The following is a 17,634-nucleotide window of genomic DNA, read 5'->3' as shown; positions in this document are numbered from 1 at the left end:
TGTGGGTGACAGTGCCAAGGAGTGAGCTCAGAACTGGCACTGTCAGGCATTGCGTATGGATCCTGAGGGATTATTGGCTTTGGAGAAGGTCACTGGGTTTACGTAGAACTTTTTTCTTCTTTTTCTGAGCCAGAAGATGTTTTGCATGGATTTCAAGAGGATGAAGAACAGTAATTGTAAATATTTTGGAGAAGAATATATGTCCCTGAGAAGTATGAGATTTAGGGGCTGCCGGGTGAAGACCCTTGGGCAGAGCAGAGTGGTCTGGCTTATGGTGTTACTTTCTGGAAAGCCACAGTTTTGTCACTTACACTGGCTGTGGTGTCTTCCACCAAACTAAAAGCTTGGCTGCTCCAAAGCAGGGTAGCTCCATGTTTCTCATCTTTGTACCAAACATGGTGATTGGCACATGGTGGATGCTTGGTGATGGTCTGTTGATCTGAGCTAGACTGAACTGAGGGCTCACTATGGGTTCGTGGTTTCCTAAGGTGGTGGGAGTGGTAAGAACTGCTTCTCCACCTGTGAGCCCTGGGCCACATGCGTCCCATCTGGCATTGCCTTGGTGCGGTGGCGCAGTAGCTGGAGAGCTTAGCAAGCTTTCACTGGAGAGTCAGTTTAGTGTAATGAGCTTCAGTGAGGGGTGTGCACTGAGGGGCCTTTAAAATTGAAAGCCGGGCTTCACTGGTGGCACAGTGGTTGAGAGTCCACCTGCCGATGCAGGGGACGCGGGTTCGTGACCCCGTCTGGAAAGATCCCACATGCCGCGGAGCGGCTGGGCCCGTGAGCCATGGCCGCTGAGCCTGCGCGTCCAGAGCCTGTGCTCTGCAATGGGAGAGGCCACAACAGTGAGAGGCCCGCGTACCGCAAAAAATAAAAATAAAAAAATTGAAAGCCGCTCTGGCGCTCCCACAAGCAGGCAGGCATTGTTCATTTAGGAAAGAGTTTCCCTGTGGAGGTAATATGACAGGGAGGAAGCAGGGGACTAGGTCATCCCCATCCACATCACCCATAAAGTCTGCAATGCTCCCCTTGGCCCCAGAAGAGATTCCCTTGCCATTCCTGCTGTGATCTATGGACTACTTAGGCTAAGGATGGTTTACTGTTTCTGATACAGGGAAGCCCAGCCAGGACTGTACTGTGAGTAATGGTTGTGTTTTCTTGTGAGACACCTGGGCAGGGGAGGGTGGTGGTGTCTCAAGCCAATTGCAAAGAATAGATGTTTCATGATAAAAAGACATGAAGCAAAATATTGCATTTCAGTGTTTCTATCTTTAGGAAATAAAAACTAAGTAACAAATAATTGCCTGACTTGCAAATTGTTGGTTTCAGAGTCCACTTCTGAACTCTTAATTTTTCAATTTATTTTAAAACTACGAAGTCTCCAAAGTTTAATACAGGTTATCACACCCACATCTGGTTTCTGAATATCAGCTTAGCTGTGCCTAATGCAATACCATTCTAATTAGAAGGAAAATTGCTAGGACAATAACTCTGCAAGTTTATCTCCCTTAGCTTTGTTTCCCTGTCGAACCTTACAGGTACGACGGTGCCAGCCCACAGGGCCGTCCTGGTGGCCCGGTGTGAAGTGATGGCGGCCATGTTTAATGGGAATTACATGGAAGCAAAGAGTGTTCTGATTCCAGTTTACGGTGTTTCCAAAGAGACTTTCTTGTCATTCTTGGAATACCTATACACAGACTCCTGTTGCCCAGGTGAGCCATTATAAATGTTAGACAGAATCTCATAACTCTTTCTTTCCTGATAACCCATTTTGAGAAATTGCTTTCTATGAAATCTCTTTTTGTTTAAGGTGTATGAGAGTTGACGTCATGGAATGTGCTAATAAGCAGGTGGAGGTGACTTGGGGACAGCAATGAACTTTCAGTCAATTCACGTGGATGAGCAGCGACTGGGTACCTCTTCTGGGCGCTCAGACCCTGGGATAAGCTCACATGTCCCAGCCAGCACCAACAACATGCTGATCGCTGTAGGCACCCTGGAAACGGAGGTGTCTTGTGGTACCCAGTGGCTACTTCACTTCTACACACTGGAGCAAAGAGCTCCTTAGAACACTGTCCCTTTCATGAGGAGAAAAGGGCTGGGCAGCTGCTGTTATGGCTCTGACTTCTGTTTGAGGCACTTCAAGGAATTTCAATATTCTGAGACTCCTTTGGTCATCTCTCTGGCCCAGAGGATGGCCTTTTTCTGACTTTTATTTAAAAACTAAAAAGTCTGACTTTTCCTGACTTCTCCTAGAGTCAGACTCTCCTGAAGCTGACTTATCCAAAAACTTTTCCTAAATGGTTTAGAATGCCCAGTGGACTGTGGGATTTATTTTCCTACTCACCATTAACTAGGAGCTGTCTATGGCAGCTTCAGGTTGGAACAGATCTTGCAGGTTTCCTGTAGCTGGAGGCACTTTGGAGAAATTGCAGAATCCTTTCAACAGGCCTGGAGCCTTGGGATGCAGGCATGGAAGCCCATTTTAATTAGTCTTTGTCTTTTGGCCAACAGATGGCTCGCACCACAAACACAACTAGAATAAGCCTGTGGTGGCTTAGTCCAGGAGCCTGAGACCTTGGTTACAGAACCTGTGCAAGAAAATACACATTTCAGACCATACCTCTCTTCAGGTTTACTGCTTTAATTTTAGATTTGGAAGACTTCCAATGTTCGTTATTGAAATCTCCTAAGTTTTAAACAAGTCATGAGCCCTCTAGTGAAAAGTTTTAGGAGTTCCAGAACAGAACATTCTTTTAATTGAATTAATTATGGTCTTGCAGCTTTCTGTAGAGTATTTTGGAGCCAGTTACAAAATCAGTGTTAAAGACTGGCTTATCATTTCTGTTTAATAAAAATGAAACCATTGGACTTCCCTGGTGGCGTGGTGGTTAAGAATCCGCCTGCTAATGCAGGGGACACAGATTCGAGCCCTGGTCCGGGAAGATCCCACATGCCGCAGAGCAGCTAAGCCTGTGCACCACAACTACTGAGCCTGCGCCCTAGAGCCCGCAAGCCACAGCTACTGAGCCAACGCACCCTAGAGCCCGTGCGCCACAACTACTGAAGTCTGCGTGCTCTAGGGCCCACGTGCCGCAACTACTGAGCCCGCATGCTGCAACTGCTGAAGCCCACGCGCCTAGAGCCTGTGCTCAGCAACAAGAGAAGCCGCCGCAATGAGAAGACCGCGCACCACAGCGAAGGGTAGCCCCCGCTTGCCGCAACTAGAGAAAGCCCACGCGCAGCGACGAAGACCCAATGCAGCCAAAAAAAAAAGACATCATTGATTCTCATCAGATCGTGTGTTATTGTGTATTTTATTATTTCACTATGGGCAAATTTATATATTAAATTTAAAAATTTGACCAGTTTTGAAATAATAAGGAAATTTGGTTTCTTAATCATCCTCTCACTAGAGTAATTGAAGGTTTGGATTTTAAGTTTTATCTTACTAATTAGAAAAAATGCTCAGAAAAGCAATAATAACTATAAGACAAAACACTTTAAAAATTGGTAAAAGGTGAAGGTGTGTGTGTGTGGGGAAATGAGTCAAAATGAATAATCAAAAAATTAAGCTGGATACTGGAAAATTTGCATTGGGAAAATTGCAGAAAGAAAAATAATCTATTCATTATGATAAATAGTTATCATACACGCTCTTCTTGGTTCCTAGCTACAAAGAATATAAGGCGTTTAAAGAGGGACAAGAAAGAATTACAGAGAAGTGTTAAAAAAACAAACAAAAAAACCTTGGTGACTGCCAGGGGTTGAGGGAAAGGGGAAGTGGGGAGTTAGTGCTTAATGAGTGCAGAGTTTCAGTTGGAAAAGAAGGAAAACGTTTTGGAGAAGGTAGTGGTGATGGTTATACAACAACATGAATGTACTTAATGCCACTAAACTTTACACTTAAAACTGATTAATGCTAGGGACTTCCCTGGTGGTCCACTGGTAAAGAATCCACCTTCCAATGCAGGGGACGCAGCTTGGATCCCTGGTCGGGGAACTAAGATCCCACATGCCGCGGAGCAACTAAACCCGCACCTCAACTAGAGAGCCTGCGTGCCACAAACTACAGGGCCCACGTGCCCTGGAGCCTGTGCGCCACAACTAGAGAGAGAGAACCCACACACTACCACTAGAGAGAAGCCTGCACACCACAGCAAAAGATCCTGCATGCTGCAACAAAGACCCAATGCAGCCAAAAAATAAATTTAAAAAACAAAAACAAGACCAAAAAACGATTAATGGTAAATTTTATGTTATGTTTATTTTACCACAATAAAAACAAAACAAACAAACCTGGGGACTAAAGCCAGAAGAAGAAAAATTGCAAGGATTTAGTATAGCTAGCAGACAGAATTACCCAGTAGCCCTGGAGTTGATTATTAAGGGCAATTGTAGAATCTCTTTCTCTGGAGAATTAAAAACAATAGCAACAGATTCACTTCTGTGTGTGAAGGCTTGAATGAATTCCTTTTAAAATGGAGTAATAGTTTAGATTGCTGACTTACCCCTTCAAGGCTTTTTTAGGCATTCTATTCTACATTGGATGATACAGTCAGCATTTTTTGTTTTTTTGTTGTTGTTTTGTTTTTAGGTCATAAAAGAAATGGTCTTATGGTCCATTTTCTCTTATTTCCCTTCTTGCATCAGCTGGCATTTTCCAGGCTATGTGTCTCCTGATCTGTGCAGAGATGTACCAAGTGTCCAGGCTGCAGCACATCTGTGAGCTGTTCATCATTACACAGCTGCAAAGCATGCCAAGCCGGGAACTGGCATCTATGAACCTCGATATAGTTGACCTGCTCAAAAAAGCCAAGGTAATTGGCCCTATGTATCTGGTGGTTTGATTTTTTAAAAAACATTACAAAAATTTTATTCACTCATTTTTTCTGTTCATTAAGAGATATATTAGTGCTTGTCGTACTTTGGAAATTTGGCTAAATGAAGTAAATGTGCCCTCACAACCATTTCTGCAGCTAGATAATTTTGAAGCATAGTGATTTTGAGCAATCCCTTTCTAAGGAGGTAGGATTTATCAATACAGAATTTTTTCAACTGAATGGTGGCCCTTATTAGTGTCAGTTGAGTGTGGTGCTGTATTATTTTGTATAGGCATTATAGAAAACAGAATTTACATTGAATTTCCCTCAAATGATCACATCTTAGGGTTCCTGAATGGAAAATGACAGGATTGGTCCGTACATACTGATAGAGATGGTTACGCAGAACTCATTTATTTGTTCGTTCGTTCATTCATTCGTTCATTCATTCACTCCACGAGCATGTTTTAAAGTTCTGGTTGTTTGTAGGAGGTATTGGTGTACTTCATCAATTCTTTCAAACACCTTTTGTTGAAATGTCTCATTGTTCGAGGAGTTATCCTACCATTCCATCGCCTGCCCTAAGACAGTTGTAGGGTTGCAGCAGTCATGGCACAGTGATGGGTACTGAACTTGCATTAAGCTGAACTTTCTAAGTCTTTTTCATAGGAATATATTTGATCCATTGTTACAGATGATCAGGACTTTGTAAAATATTACCTGGTGTACAACATATTGACTGTCCCTATGAACTCTGACATCCAGAATTAGGAAAATATGACAAATTTGTCTTCACCCAAGTTTCTAAAATAGAGCCACGTAATGGGGCAAAGGACTGACTCTGTGACAGCTAAAAGCTTGCCTCCACGCTGAGATGAATTTATTAATCAATATGTCTATTGCTCAGAATGGAAGAGAATTCATTTAAAGCACCTAGGTCTTCTCTTATTATCTCCATAACTATTTTGGAGTTCATTTCTCTCATAATCAAGTCTTCAGATCATACATATTGAATATTAGGGAAAAAAATTTCAAAAAATGAGTAACCTTCATCTCTCTTTGTAATATAATTACATTGAGCTTGGGATTAATAGCTATTCTCTAGATTTAAAAATTCTTTTTATTGTTTCTCGCATTTTTGCAACCTCCTTTTTTTTTTTTTGGCTGCGTTGGGTCTTTGTTGCAGTACGCAGGCTTCTCTTGTGGAGCATGGGCTCTAGGTGCGTGGGCTTCAGTAGTTGCAGCACATGGGCTCAGTAGTTGCAGCACGCGGGCTTCAGTAGTTGTGGCTTGTGGGCTCTAGAGCACAGGCTCAGTAGTTGTCGTGCACGGGCTTGCTCCATGGCATGTGGAATCTTCCTGGACCAGGGATTGAACCTGTGTCCCCTGCATTGGCAGGTGGCTTCTTAACCACGGCACCACCAGGGAAGTCCCTCCTGCATTTTTGATGTATCATTTTCGTACGTTCTAACAAGTCTGTCATACTTTTAAAAAATGGGCACAAGCTTTTCTTTCCTTATCTTGTAATATCCTTTTATATAGTTCACGCATAAGAGAACTTCCTACTTGGTTGCACTGATTTCTTTAAGTGCCCCCCCCAACCACACACACACAGACACATACACACACACACACACGTACACACAGTTCCTCATTAGCATCATTTATGATTGTATTGTCAGAAATTCTTCCTGACCCGTGTTCCCTGAATGTGTGGTTTCTGACTATGTGATTATCCTTTTTCCCTTTGAATTTTAAAAGTGTAAGATACCAACTTTTCTTGAATTTTACTGTTTGTTTCTGAAGACTTTTCTGTTTGCTAAGATTAAGCCTACCTTTACCGGTTTTCCTTTAGTCTATTCCTGGTGGTCCCTAATTTGCCAATTATGAATCACAGAAACAGGATAATTTTCTTCCTGTTTGAAGTTCTTAGGTTGAGGTTCAACTTCGCCAACCAGTTCATCTGTTGGTCAGACTTCAGTTAACCTTTCCCTCATTGCTTCTCTGACTTCTAGGAGGTGAAATTGTCTTTTGGCAGAATTAGCTTTCCAGTAGCTCTCTGAATAATTGAAATTTCCAATCCCTCTATCATCTCTGCCAGTTTTGTATTGTGTATCAGGAAAGCATCATTCATACTTTTGATACAAATAAGCAGTTTTGATACAGATGAGCTGGAACTCTCCTTTAACCTCTCTCAGTTCTTTACCATGATTCTACCTTCAGGTTCATATGTTTCCATGACGTTGAAACCTTAACACGCAACAGAGGCTTTTTTCCCTTAATCGGATCAGTTCCTTTGGATTGAGGTAGAGATTTCCTTATTCCTCCTCCCCTTTAAACCTTATCTTGGCAAACTTTGGTGATTCCTATGAAGTCCTGTTTACTCTCATATTAAAGTTTTAAACTCAAATTCTTGCTTATAATCTGTGCATTTAATATTTGGCTTCTTCAGGCCACCAGTTTTGTTTCTGACCTTTTCCTTGTGAGTTTTGGGGTACTTTTTCCACCATTATTATTCTTCACAGGGCTGTTAAATGCTGTAGCATTTGGTTTATGGTATATTTTAAATTTTCTTTTTAAAATTCTGTTGTTTATTTCAGTTTAAACTGTCTTCTCAAGTCAGCAGATATTCTTCCAAAAATGTAGTCTTTCCAGTGGGATGCATTCCATCTCTTGCCAAGAGCCCACAATTATGAAATCTTAAGTCTTATTCAAAAATAAAATTCTGCATTTGAACCATGTTTTTATAGCCAGCTGTTCATTTCTGTGGTCTCTCTCTCTTTCGAAGTCACAGTCCTTAGGCAGTGTTCTGAACGTCTGTTGGTAGGTTTTCTCCTCTGGATTAACCATCTAGTAGTGCTGGTGGCTTCTGTTAAAATAGCTCCACATTCTTGCTGTATTCCCTTGAGATCACTCATATTCATCTGCTAAAACATTAAGTGAAGAAAGATTGTTAATATGTGATGTGGTATTAGATGAACCATGAAGTCTCTTACAATTCAAAAATTGAGTGTCTATATAATTAAAATCAGAGGGACCTGTGAATTTATATGTAAAATATTCACACATTATAACTTTTAAAAAGAGTGATGCTTGAGTTTCATTCTTAAGATTTGAGATTACAAATCTGTCTTCAATTTAGCATTACTTATCGCTTACATACTATTTTTGAGTGTCCTTAAAAGAGCTATATTTAGCCTAAAGGTGGAAACAACCTAAATGTCCATCAACAGATGAATGAATAAACAAAATGTGGTATATATACATGATGGAATATTACTTGGCCTTAAAAAGGAATGGAATTTTAATGCATGGTGCAGCATGAATGAACCTTATGCTAAGTAAAATAAACCAGTCAGAAAAAGGACAAACATTGTATAATTTTGTATAACTTGTATAACTTATACGAGGTACCTGGAATAGCCAAATTCATAGAAAATAGAATAGTGGTTACCAGAACCTGGGAGTAGGAGGAAAGGGGAGTTATTGTTTAACTGTACACGTAAAGATGGTTAAAATGGTAAGTTTTATGTTATGTGTATTTTACCACAGTAATAATAAAAGAACTATACTCATGTTCCTAAGTTACCTGGCAGCATGCTACTGTAATCTGAATTGTGTGGTTAGGTGGATTAGTGAGTGTCACTGGGTTGGCACCAAGGTAATGATGTCATGGCCAAGTTTCTGAGTTTCCCTTCCATGAGCTATTGGAATTCAGGATGGATGATAAATGTGCTGGAAATCCTGCTCAGTGTAACAGTACATCCCAGTTAAAAGCAATTATTCAGACATAACCTTCTCATAGAAATAATTACATGTGGAAACCCATACCCTTAGATTGATGACATTTCCTCCTCAAAATATTCTTTGGTTTTCTCTGCAGGTGAATTTGTTGAGATATGGCCAGATGTATACCTTTGCTAACCATAATCTTCTCTCTGCTACACAGATATAAGTGCAGTTAGTGAAGGCCATGACCTTAGATGAAAAGCTTAAATGAAAGTCCTCAAGAACCTCTAGTAGTCTTTGTTACCCACAGATGCAGCCATGCATCTGCTTAAAGACATTCAGCCACTATAGCAGCCGTAGCTTGTTCTTCATTTGATTTGGTTTCTTCATTGATGTGCTTTTATTATTACTTGTTAATAATGCTCCCTTTTCCTTTCTGCTGTCTGAGTAGACTGAAGGCTGAATCATATACAGACACATTAAACGTGGAATTGGGCCCTCCGTGAGTTCTCCTGAACCATTCTCTCGATCTAATCATCATGTTGATGGTCATTATGTACAATATTGTTTCACTTTCCATTTTTCTTGCAGTTTCACCACTCTGATTGCCTCTCAACCTGGCTGCTTCATTTCATTGCCACTAACTACCTCATCTTCAGTCAGAAGCCTGAATTTCAGGATCTTTCAGGTAGATTGCTAATTAATGTTTTTGGAATGAAAAACCTTTACGTTCTTTGTTCTTAGATTTGAGACATAATTTGTAGGAATAGTAGTTTTTAAAAATAAAAAGGCAGTGTAAGACATTCCTTTTAAGTATGCAGTGTTGTAATTGAGGACACTTATAGTAACCGGTGTTTCATAAGAAGCTTGACCTGTGTTACACAAGAAGTTTCCTAATGATTGTTTCATAGCTCCCATCCATTTTTAAGTGCCTTTTCTTCTGAAGCAGAGAGAGAAGGGGGCCTCACATGACATTTGGTTGTGATAAATGGGATTTGGTTTTAACCACCTAAGTCAGAAGCAAAATTTAAATAGTACAGCTTTTTAAATTTTCTTTTTAAAAAGAAAAAATTATCCCTAGTATATAGTTCTGTTGTACTGGTATCTCCTGTCTCTACAGGAGTCCATTATATCATTCGACAATAACAATTTTTTATTGATCAAAGAGTGGTGCAAAATTTACTGAGCAGAGAGTATACTTAATGTGATTTTTTAAGGTAAATTATAAAGATTAAAACCAATCAAAGGGTGAGCTTCTGAGTGCTGCATAAGATGAAAGAAAATGAAAATAGAATAGTCATCGAAGTAGACAGTTTGGATACAATGGTTTGCTCATGTTATTGCCTAGAATAGACCCAAGGAATAATCAAGGTAAGGGGAGAAGGAAATGAAAGATCTCCTAGTCAAGTAGTTTCAAACTCTAAGTGGAGAAACCTCCTTGACGATGATGCCTGCAGTTCTTGTGAGGTGGGAGCAGAGAGCGAGGTGGGTGGCGCAGAAGAGGGAGAGGGGAGGAGAGGCTAGCACTCGCTGTTCTTGGACTCCTCCCTCCCACCTTCATCCAGAGTGGTTTCACTTTGACCTGCTGAGATCTTAGAATTCTATGTAAAATTTTGCTTGTAAAAGAGAATCTGCTGCTAGAAGAGGTGAGCATCTCTGGTTTCATTCAGCTGTACATTGCATATTTAAGGAAACCAAGAAACAGACAGTCAGTTTTGGGCAGATGTATTCAGCCAGTCAACAAACATTGTATGCCTATTGGGAGGCTGTTTATATAACTATTAGTGTGGAAGAGTAACATAATAAATCATAGCAGGACAATAGATATTTACTAACCATTTACTTTGTGCAAGAAACAAAGTTCATTCATAAACATAAGGCATACTTCCCCTTGCTGTTAGTTAGTAGGGGCATTCTTCCACAGTTATTCTTTAAGGAGGCAATTAAAAATGAAATAAATGAACATTGTGATTTTAGGACCCCCTTTATTATGCCACCTGAGGTCACCTTCATTTGTAAAAGACTAGTCAGATGATTTTCTACTTACTATTTTGTGTAGATATGTGATATACGTAGAGTACTATTACAGCCTTGGGGGAAGGATGCTCTCTAAATCCTATGAGTTATTAATCTTTATTTTATTCTGATACTTATACAATTGCCTATAAAGTATGTTATGACCACCACCTGGCACAGTGAGAAGCAGGACTCCAGGGTGTAAGTTGAGAAGGCAGGGTAAGAAAATGAGGCTGTGTCAGTGATGGTCTTATGTTCCTTTGATGGGAATTAAAACAGTATCCTGAGTGCTCTGATTTAGCGGTCCTTGTTCATGTCCAGGACCTGCTGTGATGTGTCCTTTTGGGCAGAGCAAAAGAAAGCCCCTGTGGATAAGGGAGAATTTGATAGTCTATATCAGCAGTCATAAACCGTCAGTCTATGGGTTGAATGTAACTTGCTAAGGGATTTTATTTGGACCACATGGTATTATAATTTTTTTAGTGTCAGTATTAAAAATTGTAACATGTCACATTTGAAAATCCAAATTTCTGGCTTCTTTTGACAAAGTTGGAAGATCTGGCTTCTCTGGGCCCATCTTCCCACATGGCAACAACCTGGAACTGAGCAGTGGCTACTCATTTAAAGGCGCGTGTCCTCTCCATGGTGCCATAGTCCCCTCTCCTCCCTGTTGCCTGACTCTTGGCCTACCTCACATGGTCACTTGAAATTGAAAAGGGTTCTTGTCACAGTCTCTTTACAGTTTCCTTAAAGAATTGCTCATTTTCAACTTCAAAAATCATCAAATTATTATTGGAATTCTGTGACATGTTTTCCCTTAACTGGGGGGTTTTCTTCTTTAGAGGGTGTTTAGAAATTTAAAAGTGAGACTGGAAAAGCTCTCAGGTTAATGCTGGCACCGATACGTCAGAACTCAGTGAAATAGTTCATTAAATACTAGGCATATTTTATATACTGGACTCTTATACGAAAACAAACAGCAATGCACAGGAATATGTTACCCTTGGCATTTATGGATTCGTTATTCTCACAGTTTCATTTATCTCAGTATTATGTTATATATTATTATGGAGTTTTTTGTCTCGTTTTGAGTTTTGCTGGCTACCAGAGCTCATCTCTGACAAGTTTTCTCTGTTTTTTTGCTTTTGTTTTTTTAATCTTAACTGAGGGAGCAGCCTTATGTCACCTTTGCTCCCTAATGAAACCTACAACTAATTTCCCCGGGCAGCTAGGTTGTTTCTTCTGATCCAGGCCCTGCAGCCTGGATCAAGACCTTGTTAATACAAATTATAATAGACGGGGTCAAACAGTAGATGGAGAAGTGAAAACTGACTTAGCAGAAGCAAACCTAAGTGCCCACAGAAGGGAATACCGATGAGAGACAAACTGATTCACCCAGCAGAATACTGTAAAGCCTTAGAAATTTGAGGTACCTGGTACTTCAGAAAGCAGGATGAGGCTTGGGACTGAAAGCCATAGGATTAGTTGAATGCTTTTGCTACACTCCATCCCACCCAGGCAGGCAAGTGCTTCTCCCTCATCATCACAGGAGTTTGGAGGTTTATTCCTGGATAAGTTAAACCAAAAAAGTTATAGAATCATGACCTCAGAGTATAGCGGAGATTGGGGCAAGGAGCTGGACTGAAAACATAGAGATCATGTGAAAGTGTCACATTATATAGTAACCCTCCAGCCTTCTTCCCATATCCAGGTTCCGGAATTCTGGCAGCCGGGTGTTTGACTCCCACCTCGACTACCACTTTGACACTCATACTCTGGGCATGAAATTGAAGCATCCTTCCCTGACCTCACATAAAAAACTGTAGGTGCAGTCATTTGAGAATTCTCTCAGTTAACCCAGTGGATATCTGTTCAGTTGTGCTACAGTGTATTCCACCAGTCAGCAAGTCCTGCCCATGCCCCAAAAGATTTCCAAACAGCTTTCTAGCATCTCACTCTTAAATATAAAGAGGCTAACTGAGGGTCAACAGATATTTGAGGCAGTGTCCAATGTGCAAGATGAATACCAAAAGCAAAACAAAATGAATAAAAACAGAAGAGAAGGAACTTACAAGAACAAAGAGTAGAAGAAAACCTTTTAAAAAAAACCTGTAATTAATATCTTCAAAGAATAAGAGATATACATTCATAAAACAGGGATAGAATGTTATAAAAAAGAAACAATATTCATAGAGACAGAGTATATAGAATGGTGGTTGCTGGGACTTGGGGAAAGGGGAAATGGAGTTGTTTGATGGGTATAGAGTTTTAGTTTTGCAGGATGAAAAGAGTTCTGGAGATTGGTTGACAACAGTGTGAATGTACTTAACACTACTGAACTATACACTTAAAAATAGTTAAGATGGGGGCTTCCCTGGTGGCGCAGTGGTTGAGAGTCCGCCTGCTGATGCAGGGGACACGGGTTTGTGCCCCGGTCTGGGAAGATCCCACATGCCACGGAGCGGCTGGGCCCGTGAGCCATGACCGCTGGGCCTGCGCGTCCAGAGCCTGTGCTCTGCAGCGGGAGAGGCCACAACAGTGAGAGGCCCGCGTACCGCAAAAAAAAAAAAAAAATAGTTAAGTGGAAAAAAACATAGTTAAGATGGAAAAACAAAAAAAAATAGTTAAGATGGTAAATTTTATATTATGTGTATTTTACCATAATTTTAAAAAAACAATAAAAGAACAAGAAGTTGCTCTTGAAAATTAGGATAGCAAAAATGAAACCATAACAAAAAAAACAAACAACTAAATAAATAAAAGAGTAGAAAGATAAAGGTAAGGAAATCTAGAAAGTAGGACAAAAAGGATGAAGAGACAGAAAAAGGTTTTTTTAAAAAGTTGGAGGCTCAATGCAGGAGGTGAAGTATCTCAGTAATAGAAGTTAATACAGGAAGAAAAAAGAAAAACAATGCTGAGGAGGAAATTATCAAAGAAATAATACAAGAAGTTATCCCAGTACTGAGGAACTGAGTCAACAGATTAAAAGGCTCTGCTAAGTGCTCAGCTTAACGAATAACAAGGTCTATCACTGGGGCGTGCAGGAACACCGACTATAAATAGAAAAATCTAAACGTTTACAGAATAAAAAAACCCACAGATCACTTATCAGCGACCATGAATCTGAATGGTAGTAGAGTTCTTAACAGCCTTGGAAACTAGAAAGCAGTGGAGTACTGTCTTCAACATACTGAGGGAAAATTTTCAACCTAGAATTCCATACCAAACCAAATGATCTATTGGGTGTAAGGACAGAGTAAAGACGTTTCATCACAAGCAAGGTCTCAAAAATACTTCTTATGCATGCTCTGCTTCAGGAAGCTAATAAAAGTTGTGCTTCACCAAAACTAGAGAAAACAGAGTGAAGAATCTGGAGTCCAGGAGTGGAGGGATCCAATGCAAAAGCATGAAGCAGGCATAGAAGGCAAGAGGGTACAGGGCTGTGAAGAGAGGGGTCTCCAGGGGAACACCGCCACCACCCCCATAGGAATGGCTAGATCCTCTGATAACTGTGGCCCCGTGGAAAACAGAATTGAGAGGACTTCAAAGAGTTTGGAAGGTTGAGTTAGCTACAAAGAAAACTAATTAAAGGAAAAAAACTAAAACAGTATATAATTGTGAATCACAGAATAACATAAATACTGATGACTGATTGAGGGGAGGGGAGGAAGTATACAGCAGAGCTTGGATCTCACCTATTACATAGGAAACCAATAGTTAATATCGAAACTTGATCCCAAATAAAATATATTCAATTAATATTCTTTTTCTGAAACTTTTAGTGGAAGAACGCAGTTTTGTTGAAAAGCACAGATGGCCATCAAATATGTACTTGAAGCAGCTTGCGGAATACAGGAAGTATATTCACTCCCGGAAATGTCGTTGCTTAGTAATGTAACCCTGGAGTTTTTATATACACACACTTCTTCTTGTTATGAAGAATGGGGTACTTCTGGGTTCTAGGAAAATTCTTGTGACTGCAACCGGTATGGGAGTTAAAAAAAAAAATCACCACACAGCTTAATATGCTTATTAGTTCTTATTGAAAAAAACTACTATTATGATCTTAAAAGGGAACAAAATATGCCATAGGCTAAAATTAAGACTTCACCCGAGTATATAAGGCTGTGTACAGCTATTTTTCCCTTTAAGATGCCCTATTGGTTTAGTGATATTAATACCCCTTCCATTTAAGAAATGTTTAAATTTTTAAAAAATTATGTAGGATTAATACAGAAATTTCATCATGTCTGATTAATTGCTCTATTAAAATAAGGGCCTTTTAAAGACCCAGTATGACTGTTTCTATAGTGAGAAATCTAGGAGAAGACTGATGAGGCTGAGGTCTTAGGAATAGAAATTTGCCTAGGATTTTGAAAGTGAACTGCCACTTCGTTCCAAATCAATGACAGTGAACCATAATGGAAAAAAAAATCTGGTTTTTATCTGAACAATGAGCTACCTTGTCTCTCGCCTGGTATTCTGATTAGGCAAGAAATCTATAGAGGACTGGCTTTGTGGCCATGTAACCCGTGTGCTTACACAAGGCCTCCTGCTTAGAAGGGCCCCATGCTCAGTTCAGTGCCCTGCGATCGCCATCTTAAAATTTGAAGAAGGGCCCTGCATTTTCACTGTGTACTGGGCCCCCCAGATTATGCATATCTCCTAGCAGGGTATGTTTTCTTGCTCAAACGTTATTATCTCTGAAAGCAGAAAAGAGGCACTGACATCAAGGAAAGAGAGGGAAGCTTGCTGAGGGAAGAGATCATATGGGGTTCCCCCCATGGGAAAGTCTGTACCACCCATGGCCTCCCTCCTCTGCCACCTCCGCTGGCAAGTGAGAAATGCATCATGTTGGTTTCACCTTGTAACACTCACAATTCTGGCACTACACAGAGGAATACTTTCTTGATCATTCTCTTAAGACCAGGATGTTGGTAAAAGTGACTGACCAGTGTGACTTTAATATGCACTTATAAAAATGCTCATAGGAAAAGACGCTTTCTAGAGAATTTGCAATCAAAGGCTCAAGAGTTTTTCTTCTTTCAGTGTATTTACTAAGATTAGGATGTCAGTGGCTTGAATTTTGTGAATTCTTTCTGAGGACTGAAAGGGTATTTGATGAGGAATAGCATGAACCTTGTCCTTCAAGATTATCTAATAAGTTCAGAGAAAGGATATAAATCAAGACTTGTTACATGTAGAGAAAATGGTACTAAGACACAGGACAAAATTATAGTTTCTCTTGTATCACATGTCAACAGAAACAGTTACATCAGAAGCTCACAAGCTGAGAGATGGAAAACCAGATTACTGTTTGTTGTTAGCATCATTTTCATCTGTAATTCAGTATTGGAATATATTTTTCTTTTAATTGCCAGTGACTTTAGAATACACATAGTTTTTCCAGCTGTTCAAAGGTTTGATTAAACAGTTTTATACCGTAGTATAGACACAATACTATACAGTTAGTCCTTGGATGTATACCAACACCGTCAGAGTAAAACGGTAAAAGTCCCCTACAAATATCTTACAAGAAACCTGATTTTAATTGGATTGTGTTGATAAATATTACTGGAATGCATTTATTTTTTGTATTTAACTCACTTGAGCTAATCAACTATTGAGAAATTCCACTTGACAAAGATTAGCATTGGAAAGAGTAGATACTGTAGTAGATTTTTAGAAATTCATTCACATTTAAGGCCTTTTAAAATACAGTGATAGCCTTTTGCTTTTCATAAGCATTTTCTTACCCGTGCATTAATTACAACACTTAAAATTCTAAGTCAATCTTAACTTTTAATCTAGGAAATTAAAAAATATAAGTTCTAAAGCAAAATATTTTCTTGAAAATACTATTTAGCATTTCAGTAGACCATAGATAGTTTCTAGGTTGTTGGACAAAAGTGGAAGTTGGGTTTGGGAGCTGGTGCTCTGCTGGTGCTGTGCATGTAGTTTTTATTATGAAAGTTCTTTGCCACCTGTGAGTAACTCAAACACCCCGATGTCACAGCTCTCCTGGGCTAGTCAGAACAGTAGTCAAATTAGACTAGACTCTTCAGTACCTTTGAATTAACTCAATTTAAAATAACAAGATTTTTTTTTTTAGAAAAAACCTTACAGACTGTCTTGGAGAAATGAGTGCTCTTTTTGAGTTTTTCTAATTGAAAGATTATTTCTAGATGAATGTATGCTTTGTGCTGATCTGTGCTTCAATATATTTACCAATCATTTTAATTAGAGAAGATACTGTATGGTAGAACTAAGGCTTTTTCTTTCTGGGCCAGGTTTTCACCTTATATAACCCTTGTATAATTCTGACTACTCTGTGTTCATATTGTAGAGAGTAGGCTTATAATATAGAAGGTTCAGTAACATAGCTGAAATTCACCCTTTCTAAGCCAGCATGGTGGCTTCATATTGGGCAGAAGCAGAAAACTGAAGAATTGGATAAATTTGACTTCCAAGACAGCTGAACTTTTCAACTGTAGTTTTAAAAACTACACTACACTGATATAGCTAATTAGACAAAAACATCCTCAAGAGTATTTTATTTAATTTAAAGCATCTGTTTAATTCAATCTTTAATAATTTTGCAAAGAAGGGTATGTGTGTATTTTAATATAGCCTGACCTGAATTTATATGTTTTTAGTTTTAGTATTTAACATTTTTGTAACAAATAAACCTTTTTTTAAAACAAGTTCAACACAGTGTCATGTAGTTATTTTCACCTTGTTGAATTGCTGAAGTAACTTTGGGAATTCTGCCTTGTATTTCTCAAGCGTAATTGTGCTTCATGAAAACCACTATGCGTAAAATATTTAGAATGTTGTTGATATGCTAGATGTGTGTGATGAGATAAAGAAATTTATATTACCTTTAACAGCTGATAGCAGAATTTCTCTTAACAAAAATAACTGCAATTATTTAGAAAAATACTTTGATAATTATGTAGCCTAGAAATGAGCCCTTATAGGCTTTAGTGTTGGCTGGGGGCAAGACTTCTGAGAAATGGAGAAGCAACTTCACATAATAGAGGGTTGAGAATTTGGATCTTTCCAA

The 17,634-nt window shown here is 39.3% G+C and overlaps 1 protein-coding gene across 1 annotated transcript in view; it reads left to right on the top strand.

The window, feature by feature from the left end:
- RHOBTB3 (Rho related BTB domain containing 3) overlaps positions 1 to 17,273 on the top strand; it is a 55,995-nt gene extending 38,722 nt beyond the window's left edge. The window contains exons 9-12 of the mRNA XM_027100582.1: positions 1,539 to 1,712; positions 4,654 to 4,820; positions 9,144 to 9,240; positions 14,351 to 17,273. Coding sequence (XP_026956383.1) covers positions 1,539 to 1,712; positions 4,654 to 4,820; positions 9,144 to 9,240; positions 14,351 to 14,466 — 554 coding nt within the window. The 3' untranslated portion in view covers positions 14,467 to 17,273. The remainder of the gene's footprint in view (positions 1 to 1,538; positions 1,713 to 4,653; positions 4,821 to 9,143; positions 9,241 to 14,350) is intronic.
- The last annotated feature ends 361 nt before the right edge of the window (positions 17,274 to 17,634 follow it).

This window comes from Aethalodelphis obliquidens, unplaced genomic scaffold (assembly GCF_003676395.1).
Source record: "Aethalodelphis obliquidens isolate GAN/ISIS:26980383/991018 unplaced genomic scaffold, ASM367639v1 scaffold4, whole genome shotgun sequence".
NCBI lineage: Eukaryota > Metazoa > Chordata > Mammalia > Artiodactyla > Delphinidae > Aethalodelphis > Aethalodelphis obliquidens.
The sequence above is the reverse complement of the archived record's forward strand: the minus strand, read 5'-3'. Positions and strand labels throughout refer to the sequence as shown.